This window comes from Molothrus ater, chromosome 23, assembly GCF_012460135.2.
Source record: "Molothrus ater isolate BHLD 08-10-18 breed brown headed cowbird chromosome 23, BPBGC_Mater_1.1, whole genome shotgun sequence".
Classification (NCBI taxonomy): Eukaryota; Metazoa; Chordata; class Aves; order Passeriformes; family Icteridae; genus Molothrus; species Molothrus ater.
Window position 1 is genome coordinate 1438744 of NC_050500.2, and position 23990 is coordinate 1462733.

The 23990-nt window shown below is 51.3% G+C and overlaps 1 protein-coding gene across 1 annotated transcript in view; it reads right to left on the bottom strand.

The window, feature by feature from the left end:
• CASZ1 (castor zinc finger 1) overlaps positions 1–23990 on the bottom strand; it is a 78864-nt gene that overhangs the window by 31530 nt on the left and 23344 nt on the right. The window contains exons 2-4 of the mRNA XM_036396475.2: positions 12196–12762; positions 4865–5714; positions 2022–2090 (exon numbers count right to left, since the gene is read on the bottom strand). Of these exons, the coding sequence (XP_036252368.1) occupies positions 2022–2090; positions 4865–5714; positions 12196–12762 (1486 nt within the window). The remainder of the gene's footprint in view (positions 1–2021; positions 2091–4864; positions 5715–12195; positions 12763–23990) is intronic.

Below are 23990 nucleotides of genomic sequence, written 5' to 3' on the forward strand. Positions count from 1 at the left end.
TAATCGGTTCACCTTTTTTTTTCTTTTGCCAGAAAGTCTTGATCTGGCAAGAGTTGATAAATAAATAATAATAAAAATAATAAATAAAGAAGTCAGCATGCTTAGAGAGTGTTTACAGACTCATTACTCTGTAACGATGATGTGAAAGAAGAAAAAAAAAAACCCACCCCAATTACAAGGGGGGAGGAAACCCACACAGAAATAAATATTTAAGCAAGTGCTGCCAGAAGCACCATCTGCTGAGGCACTAATAATAATAATAATAATTTTTTCTGTGGTCTTTTTTTTTTTTTAATTATAAATATACAGGGAGGAGGAGGGGGAAAAACAACCCAACCCAAACTAGCTAAGTAAGAGGTTTTGTTTTGTTGTGTGAGAGAATGGATTATCCCTGGGCAGCTTTTGGCAGTGGCTTTGGCAAACTCATTAAGCTAATTATGCAGTACAGACATAAGAGTGCTGTGTCTCTTCTCCCCCCACCCCTTGATTTTAAGGCTTTAAACTGTTTTTTTTTTAAATGTGTGTAAATTGAAGGGAAGTGGCTGTGCTGGCAACGGGTGGCTTGCGGAGCCTTTTAAGCAGGATGTGATGTCCCTGAGGTAGCTCACAATCCTCTCTCAGCTACCTGCCTGACCCAGGGAAAGGGGCTTGCACAGCTCCAAAAGCAGTGGATGTAGCTGAAGTGTTTACAGTTCTCTGCTTGAGAGGGGAATGGGGGACAGAAAGGTGCCACCTCCTCTCCCACTGCAATTCCTACAACTCCTGCAATCTCAGAAATAAAAGGATGCTGCTCCTTCTGGACCTGGGATAAGGGTAAACAAACACAGCACGTGAGTTTAAACCCCTGCTTTCCTTCCTATATTCTATATATTCTCCTACTGTACTGTCCCTTGAGGCAGTCAATTCCCACATGCACTTGAGGCATTGCTGCTTGAGGAGCTGCCTGTGGTGGCACAACTGCCCTCTCTTCCCATGGGGTTTTCTGCCCCCTTCTCCTACATCTGGGATTTGAGCAAAAGGCAGGAAATTAAGTCCCTTGTCATTCCATTCTTGAGCTAGGAGAGTGCTGTTCCCACTCTTTTTCCCTGCCAAAATGTTCCCTTTACTTTCCCAGCAGCTGACTGTCTGCCACAAGGAGACTCTCTGTGGGCTCTGGTAAGGTGGGAAAGCACAGTACACACTCCCTTCCCCTTTCATTAATAGGTGCCCAAGTGCTGGTGGGAGCAAACCCTCCAGTTTTTCCCTGGAGAGAAGCTTTTGCTTGCTTCCCTTGTGTCTGTCTGGATACAAGGGGCTTTTGTTGGGAGCCTTCTCACATGGAGGATTCAGCTGGCTGGGGGCAGAGCCCGGTGGACCCTTTATGCCATGAGCTCTAAACCAGGCAGGTGTTATGCAATCATCTCCTCTGTCCCTCTGGCTCTTGGGGCATTATTCACTTTGTCTCACCACAACAACCTTGGGCTTCCTCTCAGCATCACTGTCCTGACCTAAGCATGCCCACAGCTGTGGTAAGGTGCCCTACTCTGCACCTGATTCAGTGAGGATTTCTCAGAAAAATGAGCTTCAAAAATTTCCTAGGATAAACATCCCATGTTGATGCCAAGAGCTCCCTAAACTCAAGTCACTTGTGAATCTCTCTGGCCGAGATTCTCAGAGCTGAGATGCTCTCTGCTTGCCTCCTGCAGACATGGAGGGGGAAAAAGGCAGTGGACAGAAAGAACAACAGCCAAGAAGCAGAACTCCCATTTAAATCCTGGGCTTCTTCAGTGAAGCAGTTTTCCACTATTTGTCACAAAGTCTAACAGCTCCAGGGAGCTAAGCGTGCTCTTGGCATGACTGTGTACCTCTCACAGCTGCTGCTCTCCCAGGCAGGGGGACAGAGCGAGTACAGATGACACGGGAAATGGAAGTGCCAATGTCTGGTTTAAACACTTGATCCACACAAGACCTTGTCTCTCCCACCACCACTCCATCTTCTTATTCCCAGCCCTCTCCCCAGCAAAGTCAAAAGTTTTGCCTACCTGGCAATATACTTCTGGTAAATATTTACGTCTTCGCTGACGGCTGGTTTGTCAGTGGGTAATCCATTCCTAATGGGAGACACACAGGGCAGAGCTGGTTAGCAGGAACAGGGCACAGCTTAAACTCCTTGTTTCTCTCACACACCGCTGACAGATCAGGAGAGAGGGCCCAGGGAAGGGTACCAGCAAAGACACCCATAAGTTTAAATTCCCTCCCCTTTGCTCTTCAAATCCTGTACCTTCTTTTCCCAGGGACACATAGGCTGTGTACCACCCTTCCTGCATGTTCCTTCTTTGCAGGACTCTGAGCAGTTTGTTGGAGAAAGTGAGAAGATCAACCACAAAAACCTGGTTCTACAGAAAAAATGCCTATCACAAAAAAGTGATGGCCACATGCAATCACCTCTCTGAGGCACCTGGCAGTTCTGCCCTTGTGTGCACAGAAGCTTTGCCCCTGGCTCAGCTGCAGGAGAGGAGTCTCTCGGCCAGCCAGGTTGTGAGCTATTGCCCATTTCCCTGTGGCCAGCATCCCTGCTGCTCTGTGACCAGCACTGGAACAGTGGCTCCAGCCCCTGAATGGGGCGTAAAATGCCTCTTTGGTTCATAGATACCCCAAAATTCTAACCGACAGATTATGTATTTTAATCAATGAGAAAACCACCCCAACTGTCACATAAGCCTGGATTATTTTACATCGTTAGGAAGCAGATAAAAATAACATCCTTAGTGAGTTCAGGAAGAGGGAAAATTAGATGCAGGGCCAGACTCCGGCCTACCCAAGAGATAGGGCCACCCCAGTGCACCTCCAGACAGGCTGCACACCATCTTCTCTGTGTGCTTTGCCAGCCTCCACTCCGCCTCCCTGCAGCTCTGCACCCTGGTTTAAACAAGGACACTTTCGCACAGAGTTCACTTGAAGGTAGACGAGTTCAGGGCAGGTTAATGGCATTGGATCTAAGAGAGTTTAAACCCATGGCAAGGGTGTATGTGCAGATGTGTGAGAGTAAAGGGTAATTCCTGCCAGGTTATTGAACCCAGTGGGGACTGGGACTGGGAAGCCACGGCCCAGATACTGCAGTCAGCACTTCCTTCACCAGCACAGTTAATGGGCTGCTGCCTTTTCTCATGGAAGCCTCTATCTAGTGAGTAGCCTGAAGGAGAAGGGACCAGAGCCCATTCTGTACTGCAATGTGTGATCAGGACACACGAAGTGCCAGGTTGAAGGCCATGGTCACCTCCATTCCAGCTGCAGCCTCATCATGATGCCCTGGTTGAGGAAATCCTGTGGCCAGAGGAAGGCTCACCATGGTGCTGGCAAACCCACATCTGGCAAGAGGCAGGAAAACAAGCAAGAGAAAGGAAAACAAACTGGGATCCCAGTGCAACAACACAGCAGATAAGAGGCTTGCTTATCTTGCTTGTGCCTTTAGGCACAGCTCTAGGATGGCAGCTGAGCCCCAGGCAGCTGGAATGTTCTCAAGACACTTCAGGCACAGTCTCGGACCAAGTCACCATCACAACAGGGCGCTGAGTCTCCAGGATTATTTATACCACTGTGCTTTTAAGTAATAGGAGTCCCTGCCTGTCATCTGTAGCACACACAGGTCCATCCTGAGCAGGACCCTGAGCATCCTGAGCAGATGCAGATGTTAATAATCCTCTGTCCTTTCCCATACACCTTTACCATGGAGCTCCCCATCTGTCTGCAGGCAGTTGATGAACAACCATTTCACATGGAAGACAGGTATCATTAAATGGCTCTGCCTTCCACATGGGCAAACAGGGAAAGTGGGCGATGCAGACTTTGCTGGGACTGCAGAGAACATTAAAGCAAGCTCAAGGCCTTCTACAACCACATACCAAACACAAAACAGCCTTTTTCCTCATCAGAGGACCAAGCAGTAGGGTGTGTGTGGTGGCACAGAGGGCAGGACAGAAGGCCCTGGACTTACTACAAATGACCTCATGGGATTCACAGCTCACAACAGCCCAGATTCACAGTGAGAAACAAGTAAACCCAAACCATGACAAGAAAGCACAGAAGTCTCTGCCTTCCTCCCAGCTGCAGCCTGACATACATATGAATCTCTTCTACAGCTCCCACCTCTGGAAGGTACATTAAAAAGTAATCCAAGATTTGGCAAGACCTTCAGATACCTCCATTCAGTCAATGGCATCACTGCAGAGACTGCTGGCAACGTATGTGCAGGAGGTTATTAGTGGTAATTGGGCTAATGAGTTTGCCCAGTCTGAGGGGTAATTGAATCACCTCTGTTTGTGTAAGCAAATTGAGAAGACACAGGCCTGGCCCCACAGAAGTAGGTATATGCCTAACTCCTATGGAAATTGATGAGAATTAGGCACCAAAATGTCTTCTGAGTTCTGGGACAAACAAAAAGCCCCATCTTGCTAACAGTAAAGTCAGCAGAGTCATGCCTTTTAGTTAAACGGAAACAAGAATCAGGTTCTCCTGCAGACACATCCAGATGCCTGGGAAACCAGAGAGAGGAGAAAATAAAGTATTTCCAGCCTTGACCCTAAGAGTGCTGACAGTACCATGTTCCCTCCTCTTTCATTTTAACATATGAACTCAGGAGCTATTGGACTCCAGATTCATGGCCATAACTGCTGATGGCAGGTCACAGCCTTAGTGCAGACCAGATAAATAGAGATGTAAGGTATAAAAGAGGAGCAGACACTTTGACAGAGAGCAAAGAGAACCATCCCGTGAACAAGGCAGTATTTAACAGGGTAAGAACTTGGAATTGCCCACTGAACCACACACAGACTTATGGTATGATCCCCCACTGGTACTTAGGTAAGAAAAGTGGGAGTACACTTACTTTACTGTAGAGACTGTTCCAGTTGTGATGGAGTCTGTCTTGGAGAAAGTTGATTTCAGGTACTCAGGAGTGTTGAATGGCAATGAGATGGACTGCTCTGGCCCGGCCACCGGAGTGCTGCTGGGGGTACTGGTGAGGGAAGCAGGGGCCAGGCTGGGGACTGGAGCTTTGACTGGAGTAAGCTTCTGAATGTTCCTCACATCATACTTGGAAGGCCGGCCTACCTTGCCTGTCTTGAAGGCGATGGCTCCTCCCATATCTGGGCTTCCTTCCCCAGGCTTGAAAAGGTGCAAGTACTTGACGTTTTCTAGGTCATACTTGGAGGCCTTCTTGTAAGTGTTGCCATTTTGTGGCCTGATGCTCTCACCCGTCTTCAGCTTTTGAATGAAGAAGTCATATTTGGAGGCCCGTGACATCAGGCCCTGCATCTGGGAACTGCTGGGAGAGGGCAGTGGCAGGATGGTGGCTTTGGTCTCCGTCAGCATGGAGGCGTCTGGACCTGGCACGCGAATGGGCTGTGCCAGCACTGAGGACGGCTCTTTTCCCAGCTTGGAGCCCAACTCCTCAGATTTGGCCAAGTGCATGGGCCACGAGAGCTGCTCTCCAGCCTTCAGCTTGCGGATGTACTCCTCGTACTTGGAGAAGCGGGCTCGTTTGCTCATGGCATCTTCGCCGGGGAGAGAGGCGGCGGCGGCGGCGGCGGCGGCGGCCTCTGAGGTAGCAGCGTTCAGCTTGTCGAAGCTGATCTTGCGCGCCAGCTCGTCCCGCATGTTCTGGTCGTCGTAGCCAAACATGCCCAGGAACTCGTTCATGGTGGTGGCGGCGTAATCCCGCAGTGATGAAGCTTCCCCTGCAGTGAAACCAGAGGAGAGAGTCACACAAGGCACTGATTTTTCTTCTCCTCCCATACCAGCACTAGTAGTGGGTGGGGGGGGGGGGAGGAAGGGGAGAGGGGAACATGATCTACTGACGTTTGGCTCACTTGTTAGGTTTTATGACTCTTAAATTAATTTGTTTAAAAAAAAAGTAATTAATACTGGGGTAAAATAAAAAGAGTTCATCAATGCCAGGAAAATCAATTTCCTAAATGTTCTAGCCGATGGCTTTTCAGTACATTAAACAAAGTTTCATAAATGTCTCTGCACTCTTGCCTTGGCCTAATATGAAGAAAAAGTAATTTTACTGGAAGTGAGACCAATGCCAATATGCCAAGGTTTGTACAGATCTGTCCTTGTGTATATTTGTGTATGGAAGGAGGTGCACAGAGGATAGATGGCAGCATGTGTAAGGGGGAAAACCCATGTGAAAATGCTGTGTGTGTTGGTGAAGAGCAAGCAGGGCTGAGAGAAGGCAGGACAGAATGGTGTGAAATGGATAAGGGAGATGGGCAAGGCAATGTATGGGGTGGAGCAGGAGGAGGGCAGAATAGAACAGTGCAGAGAGGAGGAAAGCAGCAGAGGTGGAGATGAATCAAGGCAGGGGAAGAGCAGCAAAGGCTGTGTGCACGAGAAACCTGGCAATGAGGAGTGCAGGAAGGAGAGCAGAAGCCAAGACAAAGACAGGACAGTTCCCCATCACTGTTGCAGTCCTTCCCTTCCCTTCCTTGTCAATTTTGTAAGGATTCACTCAGCTTGCTCTCCTCCATCTCAATTCCTGTAAGTGGGCAGCTACTACTTGCCATGTGGAAAAGGGCCACAGTCCAGTGAATGCTATGGAAACCTACAGGCAGCCTCTCAAGCAGCCAGGAACAGCTTCCAGTAACACCAGGAAAAAGGAAAGTCCACACAGGTGAAAAATAGGTAAGGAACAGCCTTCTCTCCATCAGGATTTAGACTGAGGAGAGAAAGCTGTTGTCCTGATGTGGGCTCCAGGGAGGGGGAGAAAGCCAGTGCTCCGGAGCATGGGCTGGGGAAGGGGCAGGAAGGGGTTAGTTCCACGGAGCTTGATTAAAGGGAGGAAGGATGAGCAAAAGCTGTCCTTCCTTGGGTCTCTCCCTCCCTTCTTCCCTCCCCTACTCCCTCAGGCAGTTTCACAGCCCACCATGATGGGAAGAACACACATCTGGAGGTCACCCAATATCAGTGTAAAGGAGGAAATAAAGAGTGCTCTGATGCGCCGGCTTGGCCTCGTTTAGGCTCCAGTCTGACACAGCGCTCCTCCTCCTCCTCTCCCTCTTGCTTTCTACTGCAGAGCAAAGATTTACTGTGTGCAGGAGTCCTTCAAACCTCCCTCATCATCTTTACTCAACACTTGCTCTGGCTCTAATGGGCAAGCACATTCCTTCCCAGGCAGCCAGCACAGGGAGGCACACTGGCAGCAGAAGGGAAGCTCTGGGCATGGGGTCCCACTCAAAACAAAGCAAAACTGCCTTGAAACACAGTGGAAAAGGAAGGCACCAAGATGCTGCTAGGGAACAGGTCAGTAGATCCAAAAGATTCCTAAGAAGTGGGGAATCTGACAGCCAGTGATGCCACTTGCACAGGCAGGCACGTACACGAGAGCGTTTCCGTGCACGCAAGAGCCTGTCAATGAGCACAGTCGAAGTTCAATAGCCATCAGCTCCCACAAATCAGTTTTCACAGGACTCTATGGAGGAAAAGACTGCCTGTGACGGGCACTAAATGGGCAAGACCATGAAGGTCACATTCTGCTCCAGGATTGCCTGGAATAGCTGTTTTACTGCAGCAGAAGTGCTGCTACACTGGCTCCCTGTGTACGTGGTTCTGGGGGAAGGCGATGTGAAGAACACGCCCAGAGCCTGCAAGGCAGGGGACAAAGCCACACCTGCAGGGATCTGCTTTAGCCCAAAATGAACTTCCAGTTCCAGGCACTTCCAAGCCCAGTATTCTGCATGGGATTTGGGATGCCTGACTCCAGAATAAACGCCCTGCTCGTCACAGAATGGGTGGCAATGCCCCTGTGGTGTCAGGATCAGGGCATAGCACAACCTCATGGGTTGGTATTAATCTTACAGGATGTTAAATGCAGAACCATTCCTCACTAGGTCCAGCAACAAGACTTGCCAGAAGGACAACTTTATCTTTCACACACAGCATATTAAAAAAAAAAAATCATTCTGCTTTAAAGCAGTTCTCCTCTTCACCTCTTTTTTTTATTTTCCCCACTTCCATTTCAGTATAACCCTATGACCCAACAGAAGAGAATGAACCCATGAAATCCCTACTGGGTCTAACAATTTCCTGTTTCTGTTAAACCTGCTTTCCCTGTTCTGCTTTTCCTTTCTTTTTGGACCAGTAAAACAACCCCCAGCTTTGCTCATAATGCTCTGATTTCCAAGGACTGCACAGAAAAACTCTAGCCAGCTTGTGTCAAGCTGCAAGGGGAAAAAGAATACCACACTAAGGATCTGATACAAAATGAAACTATTAAATGTGATTTCTGCTAGCTTTAGCCACTGCCCTGAAAGCCAGTGTGCCCCATCTTTGGTACCATGTGGCCATACCTCAGCTGGGTAAACAGATGCAAAATCCAAGCCTATGGGAAAGGGGAAGTGGGATGGTCCAGAACTTCTGAGCTTTGTGAAGTCTGAGCTCAGCTTTCACTGTCATGGATTTAATCCCCAAACCCATCTTGAATTCTGCTTTTCCTTTGCTCAGATTTGGTTCCAGATGATCACAACACCCTCCCTGCTTTGCTGGTGTTTGCTCAGTCTTTCCTCACCCACATTTCTCAAATGCTGTGGCCAGTTCCCACTGCTCACTGCCAGGAACTGCAGCTCTACTCATCCAGCATGAGCCCAACAAACCCAACACATCCCCTGAAGTTTAGACAACGTGCATTTAATTGCTCAGGCACCCAACATGAAGGACAGAGGCTCCTCCAGTGGAGGCACCCTGCTACAGAAGGGAGCTGGCTTGCCAGAAGGATCGTGTGAGTTTCAGCCACCTCACTTCACGTACACTTTCAGACAACGGTGAAGAGGTAATTGATATTACCTAACTGACAGAAAACCCTCCTCTTTTCCACAAACAGACAAAAATGAAGCAGGACAATCGTTGGGAAACACTCCCTGTGAGGACTCCTGGAAGCCACAGGAAGCATTATCCCTGTGTCTTCCTCCCCCTTCCCTGCACTGCATTTTCCTCTCCTTTCCTGTGTGATAATAAAGGGCTCCCTCTCCCCTTGTCGCTGCTCTCCATTTGTGGGCATTGCCAAAGAGCAGAGATCTGTGTGTCTCAGAGCAGCTATCATATCACAAAGGATCCGAAGCTAGCAAAAAAGGCGCTAAAAATAGCCTGCAGCAGCACACTATATATGGAAGGAAAAGCAAAACAGCCCAAATGGAGTGCAAGGTCTGGGTACTGGGGGATGGGACATCCCAGCCAGGGCTTTGTCCTTTATTCTGCTTAGGAGGGGAAAATACATAGACCTGGGGGATACAGGATGATGAGCAAGAAACTGGCACTTGGCGTGTATGCTCTCCTAAGTGAAGTCTCCCCAGGAAATTAGGAAGAGAAAACTCTCCTGGTTGAAAACAGGGACAATGAATATTCCAAGAGACGTAGCCAAGAAGCTAAGAAAAGAAAGGCAGATCCAAAAGCTTGTACAGGGGGAAGCTCCTACTCCGACTGCTTTAGCCCACTATGTAACAGACAAAGTGAAGAACATGTGTAGGAAAATCTGCCTGGGTGTGTGTGCGTCAGTGAGCGACTGTGGAAAGGGATCTGTGTCAGTGACCGCACCGAGAAATCTCACTGCTATATATAAATGTGCACAGAGAAGCATGGGCCGGTCAGTGGGCAGGAGAGGGTGCCTGAATGAATGAACAAACACATCTGCACATCCAGATCAGCTTCTGACACCCATCTCCTGACAGACACCAGCTTTGTGACTCCTCAGCGTGCTTCCCAGGTGGACCAGGCAGGAGGCACACAGGGCAAGACTGAGCACCCACTCCTTAGTCTTGTTTCTCCCAGGGGAGGCTGGAAAAGAAACTCCATCTTGTTTCAAAGCATGAGGCTTGAACAGCACTGAGTGAGTCTCCGTGAACTTCTGCCTAACGCACAACGAGCCTTGCTGTCAGCCTGGAAGGACACAAAGGTGGCCAGGATTTGGCAACAGAGCACGAGAGGTACTGGTGGTAGACATGGGCGCTAGCTGAATCTGGAGGAAGTGGACAATATGTGTACACACCAGGACCCTGGGAAGCAGAAACCCTTCTCATCCCCATGTAATTAGGATCACTTTTCCCACTGACCAAGAAAGCCTGTTAGATGTAGGATCTGGTTTTCTGTGTGGCTCCTGCTTTTCACACAAGTTTCCAGCTGAGCCAAGTGTGGGCTCAGCTTTAAACACTGCTCAGCACTGTCAGCCCTGTACCCTCTATTCTCATGGGGAGCAAGTGGTGCTCAGATTCTTCAAATCAAGGTTTCTGTGATGACTCCCCCAAAGCCACCCACTTTGACTGGGAGGGCAGACCTGTAACCTCTCCTTTCATCTGCCTCCAGCGACCCCCCAGCTCCCACCAAAAAATTCCTCCTTTTTGACAGAGGAAATTCCAAATCTCACTGGAATAAGTTTAGTTCACATTCAGTAATGTCAGGTGTTGAGAGGACTTGGTGATGAACAGCTGAAAATTCATTTCCTGAACACTGACAGAAAAAGTAAAGGAAAATAACTTTGTCCTTTCCAGGGCAAGGGATGTTTCTCGTGCTTTCAGGGAAATGTTGCAAATGACATTTTTAACAAGGTTCTTGAAGCAGACGCTCAAGACACAGCAGCACGTATGTTTGCAAGTCAAATCCCACGTGGTTCTATATGTAAACTGGACGCCTCATGTGCCATTACCTGCCTTAGACATAAATGAAGCTTCAGCTACCCCCCTCCCTTCCCAAACAGTTACCCATTTTTGCACAATCCTTTGACAATACAGCCCTGCAAAAGTATTTTACTTAAATCTCTTCCCCCAGTGAGAAACCTCAGCTTCTTTGCATTTTCTCTAGTTTGGGAACATTTTTTTTTTTTTTTACATTTAAGTTCCCCTCCTTTTAGTTTTTATAGCAAATAAAAGCTGCAAATGGTGAGGTGGGGTTGAGTGGTGTGAATTAAAACAAACTAAACCAGAGTCCAGGCACAATCACCTTGTGTCTGGGAACGACAAGGGCTTTCCTATCAAAGGAAACTGAAGGTCACACTTTCCCTCATTGATCTTGCAATGTTTGTTAATTACTCTGTCACTGATGTGGCGAAGGATAATTAAACAGCTCTGTTTATATCTTATATGCATAATTATGTGCGCTGCCACTGAACTCGTGAAGACTAGAGAATGTGCCTCTCCAGAAGGGGAACGGACAGACGGAGATGAGTTTCAGCTGCATTATTAACAGGAGGAGGAAAACATGCGCACACACAAAAGGAGGAAAGTTTGATGGATTCACAAAGTGCTGAGATCAGGGGAGGGGTGCGTGCAGGTGGAGCAGATTAAGGGAAGATCTTTCAATTACAGATCCAGCCCAACTGAGTGACAAATGGGGAGGGAGCTGCTCTGCCCTAACGGAGAGAATTCAATCACCCAAAGCTTTTATCAAGGCTTAGCACTCATACACCCCCTCAAATCAATCTGGGGGAAACCTGGGTATCAGAAAGGGAGCAAGAAAGTCATCTGAGGCTTTCCCCAACATCTCTTGTTGACCTCAGCTTTTGAATGAACCACAAAAATGAAGTAGAAGCAATCTGAAAATAGGGAACACACAGCCAGAGGAAGAACACACGAGATGGTGGGGGAAACTTTGATTTGGAAGTGGCATTTTCACCAGCTCGATGCTGAGCTCAGGGTGGGCAAAGCTTGAGGACTGGGCCCCTCGTGAGGGGAGGCAGCACCACGACACGAGCATCACCTCAGCCCCTCCGCCCGGCAGAGGCACCACAGAGCAGCAGGAAGGGATCGTGACATTCACTGTGAGGTGCCTCTCTAGGGACCATCCCAGCCTTGCCCTGGCTCAGTTCAGCCTCCCACAGGCTCCCCCCGATCCGGTCCAGTCCCTGGAGGAACGCCTTGACGGCCATTCCTTCCAGAACCTTCATCCTGGCCACTGCTCCCGTCCCGCCCGGTCCAGTCCCTACCCAGGGATTTGTGGTCTGGAAAGAAGATCCAGCCACGTCCACCCTCACACCACCCTTCTTGGGAAGGGGAGGCTAAGCCAGAGGCAAACTCCCTATGGTCCCAAGAGCAAAATGACAGGCCTCTGCAAGGGGCTCAGGGCTCTCACTCTTCCCCGTGGCTGCCAGGTGCTGCAGGACCTGCCATGGACACAGAAAATGTAACTCTGAAGCTGTCCTGTGTCAGGAAATGGAGGGGACAGAGGGCTTACCTGAGGTGGTTCCTGCCCCCAGCTTGGAGCCTGGTTCGCCACTGGAGGACCGGTAGGCATCGTCCTTTGCTGGCCCATCTGAATCCCTGTCATCCAAGAAGTTGCCATCCTGTGAGCCCCTCAGAGCGTCTGCCTCGTCCCCGTTATCTTCCTCGTCGCTGCAGCCCTTGGGCTGCACCATGTAAACCCCTTCAGGGGGCACCTCTGTGCTCTCGGTGCTCTTACATTCCTTGCCCTCTGCTCGCCCCAGCAAGGGCTCCTCATTGTACTCCCCGTTCACCCACTTCTCGATCACCTCCCTCCTTTTGTCCTCCTCGATCTTCTGCACGCAGCTGAGTCCATCTGAAAACTCTGTCCCCAGCTCTTTGGTCCCAGGCTGGGGCAGGTCCTTGTTGCTGCTCTCCTGCTGTGGCCCCTTGTCCGCACGTGCCTGCTCGGCTCCCCCGTGGTCGAAGACGACTTGGCGGCTCAGCTTGGCACAGATGGCATTTAGCTTCAGGCCGCCTTTGCGCTTGGCAGCCATTGCGGGTTTTCCTGAGGCTGCGTCAGTGCATATAGTTCTTTCAGCTAGGAAGAGAGAGGAGAAAGAAGCAAGGAAGGGCATTAGTGGGATCAGGCAACTTGAACCCAAACAGCAAAAGCATGGTGCCAACCCACGGGGCTCTCATCCTTGGAAAGGTGGAGCTACTATGTGCTTCCTAAGCTCTGAGTGGAAGCCCAACCAGAAGAGCTCGGTGAGAAGCATCCTCTGAATCTGCTGGGACCAAAATATGCCACTGGCCACTAGAAATTTGTGCTGGGACAGAACTGGCTTTGACAGACCCCAAACATCCCAGGCAGGTGAGCGTGGCACCAACCTTTGCTCCCTGGCTGAGGCAGGGTAGCAGTTTGTTAAAAGCCTGGACTGCCCCCTCCTTCAGACTGCAGCACCACCTGCTTCAGGTCCCTAGCTCTATCCCGGATGTAGTGGGTGCCAGAACCACACCAGCCAGCAACTGCACCCCAGCATCTCTAGCAAGGACAACAGCTTCCCAAGCCTAACCCTATGGACAGTGAGGAATTCACCTAAAAGAGTTTGTGCATAGTCTCAGAGAAGAGAACCAGTATGCACCTAAAAGAACCACTATGGAGGACAGGAGCCCTGGCAAAGTGTGTGTGCTGGAGCACCACAACTAGACTGGTGTGTCACAGTAGTATGGAGAAAATCACTGTGGGCTGGTACTGGCTGATCAGGCCCCTTTGCCTGCTCAGTCTCGCACACAGGAAATTCTGCTCTCATACTTCCCAGCACAATCAGCTAATTAGTCTGAGTTTGTTATTTTAATGTAGTTTATTCATATGTGACAGCTAGTAAAGGAGGGGTGAGAGAAGGTGGGGGGAGAGAGGAAGAAGGTAAGGTCTTAACTTCAAGGTCATGGAGAATCTTGAACTAAATGGTCTCTATCAGAGTCACTTGCATAATTATTGCACCAACAATTAACAAGGTTCAATCCCAAGTAAAAGCAAAATAATTATTCTAAAGCAGTTGCATTGTCTCATTTCTCTCTTTACTTCTGATACCTCTGAGAGATGCCCAGACTAAGCAGGGTTAAAGGACTGCAATGGGCACACAGCCTGGCTCTTCCCCCAGAGCAGAGCCAAGGCAGACCCTGCCCTGCAATCCAGGGCTCAGGAAGAGTGCTCAACAAAACACCTGCTGGTCACACATGCCACAAGAGTTACTGTGGGGATATGGTTGGAGGTGGAGGTCCCTCCAAAATGGGGTCTTGGATTTTACATTGTGCTGAAAGAGGGGCCAGTCACATGTAGAGCAAACAGAGCATGTCTCCAGACCTCAAATGATGAGAACGGGCTCCTCTACTGCACAGGACTCCCTCGTGGCAGCTCAGCTCACACCTCCCTGTCACCAGCACAGAGGTGCTGCTCCACAGAAGCACAGTGAGATTAATCAGACCCCCTACAATGCACCCAGAAGCCACTGTGACAGCCCCTAATCCCGTAACATGACAGCCCAATACAAACAGACTGAAACTTTAGACCTGCTGTCCAACAGCCAGAGAATGGCTGCTTAGCGTAAACTCCTGACAGCTTCAGACACGCTTCCCTGTCAAGGACTGCAAGAAAAATAACCCCCCGACAAATATATCAGCCCCCCACACAAAGGGAGGCAAAATGTACTCCTCCACTTTCCAAAGGCACCCCCCGGCACTAACACCTACGTGCAATCATGCTTTCACTGAGGGAAAGCACACGATGCTCCCAAACACGTACCTCCCCATCTAGAAATTACAGCTGTTCAAAGAGCTGTGTGTATGCGCTGGCACACTCCGTAAACACAGTCCTACATGTACAGGTTAAGAAGTCCCATCTCCCCAAAATACATTCCTGTGCCTTCCCCCACGCATTCCTTTTTTCACACATTCCCCAACACAAGCCTGCAGCCCTCGCACATACAGATGGGCACAGGCAGATGCCCATAAAGCTGCAAGTCTTTATTTGCTGGCACCCTCCTTTCCAATTGCATTCCCACTATTTAGGGCACAAAGTGAAGGCTGATCCTATGTCCAACTGGTACCACAGAGGGAATATCAGGAGGCTGCCGTGAGCTCCAAGTGGAGCCTGGCCAGGACACCTACAGCACACGCCTGTGGGCTCAGGCCAAGGGCCAGGAGAGCCCCGCTGGCTGCAGGTGGCTGGGACGGAGCCTCCATGCGGTGCCTGCCCGGGGCCAGGGCACTGGGTCAGCACGGAATCACCAGCCTCTCTCCCAAACACTGCCTGGTGATTCCCTGTCCACGTTCTCACGATAGCCAGCCCTACTTAACTGGTGAGATCAGCACCGCTCGCAGCTGGAGATAACTGGGAGGCACACATTCGGCAGCCCAAATCCTCACTGCCCTACCCCTTTCTGCCAGGAAGGCAGATCCCATTATTCTGGTCTGGAGGTGAGCAGCCAAGTGTGTGCACCAGCTGGCAAATGAATATATAAATATTTATTCAAAGGAAAAGAGGAACAGACGTTCCTGAGGCTGCACTTGCCGCGTATGCAGCAATTCCAGGGAGCCTGCAACTTGTCTTCCATTCCTGCTCTGCCTCCTTCCATCTCACACACCCTGGCTTTGCCCCTCTACCTCTCCAGCTTCTGCCCCCCAGCTCCTGCCCTGCCCCTTGGCATCCTTCCTTTCCCTTCTTTTGTTTGGGATTTTTTCTCTTTAACATTTTGAGAATCTTTTCCTAAAGTTTAAGCTAAAAATAAAGCGAGTTCTGAAAACATGCCACTTCCCTGATCTATAGAATTAACCCTCCCAGAGACCTTCCTGGAATGGCATTTGCTCTGAAATAACAGGGCTCTATATCTCACCTATTCCAACACAGGTGGAAATCAAAACCTCCAGCTTCTCCTGCCAACCTTGCAACCACCTCTCTCCAAGTCTGGACACATTTTATCTTTTCATTCCCTTACTTCCTTGTCCGTGGAATGGGAGGCAGATTCCTGTTCCCTTCTTTTAGGCGCTCAAGTCCATGAGCAGAAGGGAAACCCTTACAGAGAAATGCTGAACATGAGCCTCAGGTTGGAGACACCAGAGCACCTGTGTTTCATTCTCTCGGGCAGAGGGAGAGAAGCTGCTGGATGAGGGATCTTTGTATCTGCCCAAGGTCGGCACTGCCAGATCCCAGGAGCCAGGCAGAGGCACCTTCCCCCCAGGCCGAGCTCCCCACCCCAAATCACTGTTTAAAGATTCCAGGCTAAGTAAACATCCCCCTTCATTTTCTTCGTCTAAATAGAAATGTTTTGATTTCACATCAATCTAAGGAAGCCATTTATAACCTGATCCTGTCACAGGGACTTTTCATCTCTGCCCGGGACAAACTCTCCCACAAGCTCTATTTACACTGAGCACTTCCTCTGAAAACAATGCCACCGGGAGTTTACTCCTCTTTCCCCCTCTCCACACCCTTCGAGGAGACACAGGCTCTTCCCCCCTCTGTACCCATCGCTGTGGCATCTTGATGGCAATCCTCGCTTTGAAGGAAAGGCAGCTCTTGGTGCAGATCTTGCTTGCCAGGGCTGGCAGAGAGGTGCACAGAGCTCACCTGGCCATTCTGCTGCCCTGTCAGCCCAGGCTGCTGCCCCTGCTTCACCCCCTGCCCTGGGTCCCCACGTGCTGCCAGCACCTCCCCTGCACACCCTGGCTCTCTCCCTCCATGCAGCCCTGCAACAGCTCACCCAACTCCACAGTGCAGTGCTGCAAGCTGGGCACGGCTCAGCCCTGCCTCCCCCGAGGCAGAAAATGGGCTGTGGGGGACACACGGTGTGCAGGAACAAAAGGATCTGCAGCCTGGACAGAAACGGGCCATCCCAGCCAAGGGGCAAACTGCTACACAGATAATAAGTCCAGCTTTGCAGGGAGAGGAGGAGAGAACCCAAGCCTGGCTTTAGCGTGGGGTTAATGAAAACACACCCTGACAGAGGGGAGGAAGGGTCCCAGCTGGAAAAAAGGGCGAACGGGAGCTGGGTGAACCAGCTGGCATGGGTGGAGGGTAACAGCAGGAATTTACTGCTGTGGAAGAGCCGGGGTGCAGGGCAGACCCCTGCCCCTGGGGCAGGAGGGCCCGTTCTGGGGGAGAGGGTGCTGGCTGGGGAGGGACAGCGTTGTCACTTCACAAGGCCGGGTACGTCGAACAGATGGAGCTTTCATATTCCTATTGAAGAGTTTTAAGCCCAGCTGAGCAGCTCCGTTCAGGAGGGAGGTCCCACTGCCAGCTTTCCAGGAGCTGCAAGCTCTCATTCGATTAATTATTAACAGCATTATTTGGGGCGGGGAGGGGGAAGAAAGGAGGGCTGACATGCATGCACAGTCCTTTTCTTTTTTAACCACTGTGGTGCAAACTTCACTGGAGACACTCCAGTCTGCCCAGTAGTCCCAAGCAGGGAGGACAGCATGGCTCGCTGGGGTGGGAGGTGAGGATGCTGCACCCTGGAGCCTCTTCACACTTGAGCTGCAGTCCCTAAAATGGAGCCAAACCTTCACAGCAGAAGGCCAGTGGAGCATTGGGAACATGCTTCTAAGGAGCAATGCCCTGGCACTGCCCAGCCACATGCTGGGAGGAGGCAGGGAAGGCAGCCAAGTGCTCAGCCCCTACCAGAAAATATTCTCCCTCCAGCATGAAGACCTGTCTATTACCCTAGGCAGGGCCAGGGCAAAGGCAGAACACCCCAGGCATGGCCCACAACGTCTGAGAGTGGATTTAGTGCGTATTCTCCCCTCTTCAGTTTATCAATAAAACATTTTATTGCTTTTAGCCCAGGAAATGACCTTGGATTAGTGGATGCTGTCTGTTCTGGCTGACCTTGGGGAGTTCACAAAGGCTCTTTAACAACGTCCTCTGCCCTGGAAGCATGGATCCCGCCTGTGCGTGCCTGCAAGGAGCTGGGGAAAGCCCTCGGTGCGAGAGTCAGACGTGACAGGCTCCAGCTCAGCACTGGGCAGGCAGGAGAAGGAGAATCAAAGACGTGGGAGGGGAAACGAAGTGAGCAGCCAGGGTGTCCTTACCCAAGAGCTGCCAGCTTCACTCCCTGCTTTCCCACAGCCATGAGGGCTCTCCCCACACGCCCCATCCCTAAACCAGGGAGGAAAGGCTGGGGACACTGCTCTGGTCCCCACAGACTGCCAGAGCACAGTCTGCCTCCAGTCCTCACTGCTTGACTTTCTCCTGCCCCCCACACTGGCAATTATAGACCCACGAGGGTCTACTTTTCTCTCTATTTGCAGCTCCCAGAGAGCTGAACCCTGGTTCAGCCCTGGCCCAAAGGGGCAGAGAGCAGTGCCAGTTCCCTTCAGCAAGCCCAGACGCTTCCCTTTGCTCAACCCTCTCAGCTGCAGAGCTCAGCTGTGATTTCCTGATCCCCCAGCCCCAGTGCAGGGCAAGCACTGGGCAGCGAGTGACAGGATGCCCTGAGAGCAGGGGAAGCCATGGGCTCCAGAGATCCTGGTGCCCTGCACTGGGGCTGCCAGCCTGTTCCTCACCTGGCCATTCGGCTGCTCTCGTGCTGCTGATGGGGCTTCTCTGGCAGAAGAGCTTATGAACACAGGGAGCCCCTCCTTTACCCAAACAGAAAACAGCCACAGCATCTCTGAGCAGTGTGTGTTTTCTGTGCAGGAGTGCAATTCTAAAAGGAGGGAATGGGACAGGAGAAACCAAGAGGAATTTTCCTCTCAGGGGAACAGACACTACAAGTGAAGAGTAGTGAGTGCAGAGCCAGGTCCCTGCATGCCACAGGGCACAAACAGCCCACCCACCCCCTTAGGCCACCCCCTCACCGCCCTCTCCCGACAACAGAAAAGCCTCCCTTTTTAGCCATGTCCTCTCCCAGTGTCCCCTGGTACTGGACACAGAAGGTCCCCATCCTCTCCTGCAAACATCTCAACCCTTCCAGTGCTGCCCACAGAGAGAGCCCCTCCTGGCACCGCAGACAGGCGGGCAGGACCCCCTCCCCAGTGCCTGCCCCCCGCCGCCAGGTGCCCGTCTCCTCCAGTCGCATCCTCCTGAAGAGCAAGCCCTAAAGTGTTAACGGCGATTGGTGAAATGGCACAGCAGATTGCTACAATAAATAATTTACTGATATTTATAAATATTCAAATCAGCAAGCTTCAGAAATTGAAAGGGGGGGACTCAGTTGACGGGGAGGAGGGATGTTTAGGGAGGGGAGGGGGGTCTGACATTAATTCCCAGGCTCTCCAAATTCACTCGAGAACTGTTTCTCATTTCAAACAAATATTAAATCTTTTGGTGTCAAGCCTCCAAAAATAAAATATCAAAGAGAAAGTCACCACCCCCTTGGTGGCCAATGCCTTGTCTGCCACGACTCTGGGTGCCCTGGGTGGCCCTGTCCTCTCGAACAGCCACTCACTGGGGGAATGGTGGCAGCCTGCGCTGGCCAGGCGCGGGCTCTGGCAGGAGCTCGCACACCCCCACCTCTAATGCAGCTCACCACAGCACCAACCACCAGCCAGGACAGGAATTCCCATTCCTATTATCTACAAGCCCCTGCCTTCATCTTCCAGGAGGTTTTCTAAAGCCCACTGGGGAGAAAGGGCTGCACGTTGGTGCAATGAAGATGGAGTCAGGACTCTCGGCTCCACTTGGGAACACGGCTTTGTGACAGAAACGGAACAGGAGGTCAGTCCTTCACTCCTTGCCTCTGGAATAGAATTTGGTTTTGGTGATTCAAGCTGGGCATTAAGAACCAGAAATGCTGGTTTCCAACCACAGCATAGCCATCAGTCTCCCCAGCTTTCTGTGCCTAAAGTTTCCCCATGCAGGGGAGGGGAGTGAGGACAATTACCCAGTGCTTTGGGGTCTCTGTATCAGCACTCTATGTCACTGTGCTGGATCGTTAGAGAGTCTTTTCCACCTCTGAGCATCCTACTGACCCCTTAGATGGCCATGGGAGATGATCCCATGTTTTCCCCTAGACCACCCCACTGGTAACACAAGGCTCCAGCATGGGGTGAACTTCCCCCAGATGAGTAATGGCTTTTCTAATGCACGGGCAGGCTGTCAGCTTCCCTACTCCCAGTGTTTTATGGGTTTAACTGAACGGCTCTGAACTCCCTAGTAAGAAATAAAGTTATCCCTCAGCGTCCCTTCTAAACATTTCACTCAGTGCAAACGGTGTTTAAGAAAAATGAGGACATATTTCTTCTTAAGGATGCAGTATCCCCCTTCAGAGGCCTAATTTATGCCATATATCACTGGCCAGGGAGAGAAAGGCAGTGCAGACCTCACACTAGGAGTGAGCTGGCCCTAGCACAGCCGCTCCTGCTGCAATGGTGCAATGGGCTGCAACTCAAAAAGTCCTCCAGAGTCCGCAGAGTCCCTGCTGAAGAGCCGAGCTGGCTGGCAGGCAGCAGAGCAGGATGGACACCTCCAAACGCTCAGCACCGTGCTGCCTGCCGGGCTGCCGCAAGCACCCCCGAGCTGCCCCGCCGCAGCCCAGCCCAGGGCAGCGCCCTTGTCCCCTCGGAGGCTGAACGGGGACAGCCCCCGGCCCCTCTGCCTCACCCCCGGGCTCCTCTGACACTCTCACCCACCGCTGACCTGCTCCACCAGCTCCTGGCAGGCATCTGGCACAGCTGGTGGGGAAAGTGGTTCAACTTCGAGCAAGGACAGGACTAATCCTTCCTCACAGCTCTTTAGTAACGCACGTCTGAACCTTTTCCTAGGCAGACCTCAAAAATTACTCTAAATGTGCTTTGATCTTGTCTACCCCCAGCTTCCTCACTGAGAGAGCCACTCAGGGTCTGCTTCTCGCCCGAGTGCCAAGCAAAGCTCCTCATCTCTGCCCTTGCCTTTGCCTTGCTCTGCACTCGTGTGCCCTGGAACCTCCAAAGGACAAGAAAAGAACGCCTTTCTGCATACAAGTAACACAGGAAGCTTCTACAATTAACAGAAGGAGCCGAGTGTAAAGAAGAGGGGAAAAAAGGAATTCTGATTCTGCCACCCGCTCTGCTACTGTTCTTTCTCTTTGGGCAAAGGACACCACGCAGGCTCCCCTTCTGCCCTGGCTCCCCTTCATGGATCGCCCACTGGGAAGGGATTTCTTGCCCAGCTTAGCAGGCCCACTGCCTTTGCAATTTAGGTACTATTGCAAATCGAGTAACAGCAGAGGAAAAGCACTGATAGAGGACAGATTGAAGCTCAAAAGTCCCTTGTGTCCTGCAGCAAACTTCCCAGTTCATTTGTCAATGCAGGATCTTTGATAAGACATTTCAGCAGTTTCCTTCCTATGAAAACCTGCTCTCAGTGCTCCAGCCCAATGCAGTGAGCAGGGTCTTGGGCTCCCCAGGCTGAGCAGCAGCTCCCTGGGAGCCTTCTGTCCTCACCATCTTTCTTTCAGATAACATAAAGCCAAGAGGATCAGCTTTTCTAATCTAGTTTCTCTTCCTTGTCTTATTTATTTGTTATTAATTTTTTAGTCTGGTTAAAAGGTTTACTATCCAGAGGAGCATAAGTAGCCTCACTCAGCCTAAGTAACTCTATAAATCAAGCAGAACTGCTAACATCTACATCACAATCCTGCCATCAATCTCCCCACAGGTTGTGAGGAAAACCAAGGGGGAAAAGACATGAAAGGGAGAGTGAAGAGTAATAGCTCATCACCCTCAGGTCCCTGCAGGCTCCCTGTGGCCCTTAGAAAACTCCCCGTGAAGCTAGACGTGTTGTCGGGGAAACTAAATGCAAACACAGAGCCTAACTTCACCTCTCCCTAGCCCAGAAGCACAGAGTGCCCTGGAGCGCTCGCAGGAGGACACAGGGGATGCAGAGAGGGAGGGAGGGAGGGAGGGAGGGAAGGGGTGGTGGAAGCAGAGGGCTGGGAAAGCCTCTGGAGCAAAGCCTGCTACCTCACGTGGGAGCCAGCTCCCAAGGAATGAAGATGAGGCCAAGACCTGAGCCTCCTGGAAACACTGCATAGACCCCTCTCTGGAGACTGAAGGGGGCAAGGCAAGGGGTGCAGGGGAACACAGAGGTGTGATCAGGAGGACACCAGATTTGGCGGCAAATACCTGACACTGGGGAAACAAAAAGGACCAGGGAGGGAGAACAGATCTCTTAAAGGACAGATTCAGAAGGGAATTGCTCAAAGTTTCATCAGTTCCTCTTGGTGACTGTCTTTAATGAGTGATTTTACAGAGAACCCTAAACCACCAAGACCCAAGCCAGGGGACACCAGCTCCCTGGTGTCAGGCGGGGCTCATCCCTAACCGAGGGCAGGGGTTAAGTGAGCCAGCTCCTAAAATAGGGTCCCTCTGACCCTTTGGTAGTTGGTCGGCAGTTTAAGAGCAATTTGCAATCCCTTTCAGCACTATTAAGCTCAGACCTAACAAAGAATGCAGGCTGCTAATTAACTGCAGTGGGAAGTCGGCAGCTAAATAGGAGTTGGGAGCAGTGAATGCTTGTTGCACCACTAAGAAATGCAGGGCCAGAGAAAGTTCATTACTGTGGTCTTTCAAGGTCCTGCAAAGTAAATCAGTGTGTCAGCCTGCAGGAGGTGAGTGAAACCTCAACAAGGGCTGCATACAAAGAGCAAACCAGAGCATCTCAGCCTTCCAGCTCATGTTATGTCCTCTCCACAGCCCCCAGCTGCTGCCTGAGCTGTGTGTGAGCAGGTAACTGCTCTGGGCTGGGTGTGCAAAGGGAGCACTCAGTGCCCTGACAGGTTTCTGTGATCCCCAAGTGGGGCTGAACTCTTTTGTGAATCCAGAGCAGGTACCCAGTACACACCGTACTGGGAGCTCAAGGGCTCTTTGAATCCCTGCAGATGTCTGCGACCTGCAAATATTGTGCAGTGTGGTTAGGAGAAATGCTTCCATCCTGTAGGAAAGAATGATCAGGCCAGAGCAGAAAGAGCTCTGGTGCGAAAGCAGAGGGTCATGCCTGAGTTGTTAACTCAGCAGTCCTGTCAGAACAGCATGGGAGAGCAACCCCATGGCTGGGCCATGTGGGCACTCACTCCATGCTTCCCAGTGCTCACACCACTCTAATTCCATGTCTTGCTTTTTGTCACTCTTCCTTCTGGTCATTAGGGCTCATCTTCTTATCTCCTGTGTCCTTGTGAGCCTGTCCATGTGCCTGTGCTATCACTGACTGCAAACACCCCTCCGTGGGAACACACACGTGCACAGAAACGTGGCCGTGCAAGGTACACTATCACATGCAGAGGCACACACGACCCTGCACACAAACACACACAACTGTACGCGCAGGCTAACGCACACCAGCCTGTGTAGCTGTGACTGTACAGGTGTCACACCTGCACATACATACGTGTCCATACAGACACAGCACCTGCACCCTGCACGCACACGCAGCCAGCACCCCAGGGAGCCCGCAGCACCCAGGCAGGGCCCAGAGCAGCCACACGAGCAGCCAGCACAGGCAGCCCCCGGTGTGAGCAGGGCACCCGCGTGCACTCACGCCCCGCACACGCTCCGCCTGAGCCCCGCGCCAGATGCAGTTTGTCCTGCAGCTTGGAGTGACAAGACAGTGGACTCCCAGCTGGACCCTGCAGCCAGGCTTGCAGCAGGGACACACGCATTCCCCATCCCACCAAAGAGCCCCTCTGTGCCCCCAGCCCATCTGCACCTCACACCTTAAGGCAAACAGAGCACCGGGGAATGTCTCATGGAGCTGACGTCCCAGCAGAGTGTGTGTGCCGGGCAGGGGATCTCTCCCTCTCCCTCTCTCTCTTCCACTCGCATCTTTTCATGAACTCTATTTCTCTTTCCTTTCTGAAAACAACTGAGCTGTAAATACTGTTTAACCTTCTTCCCCCCTTCCCCCTCCCCTCTGCACTATAAAAACACAAATATGCCATAACTCAGCTGGCTCAGCCGCCGCGCCTCCAACATGCCCTGCTCCAGGCCTCTCAGGAAGGTCATAACAAACGACTTTCCGATTCAGTGCTCCTGAAATAATTTTGTGTATTAAAACCTGAATCTGCACTTTCTGGACCGAAAGCCTCTCTTAATTATGGCAAGCGTCCTTGGGATGGACAGTGATCCTTCACTACAGCACTGCTAACCAACCGGAGAGGCAGTGGCTCTGGCTCCCCACCACCACCTCCTCCCGCTGCCCCCTCCCACCGCCACCCAACCCACAGCCCCCCTTGCTCCCTCGCCCCCCCGCCTTCCCTTTGCCCAATCTGTTTTCAAAGTGTGTCTGTCCTTTATTAAATTGTTTTCTTTTCCACATTATCAGTTGCCATGGAGACCTCATCTCTCGGATTATTT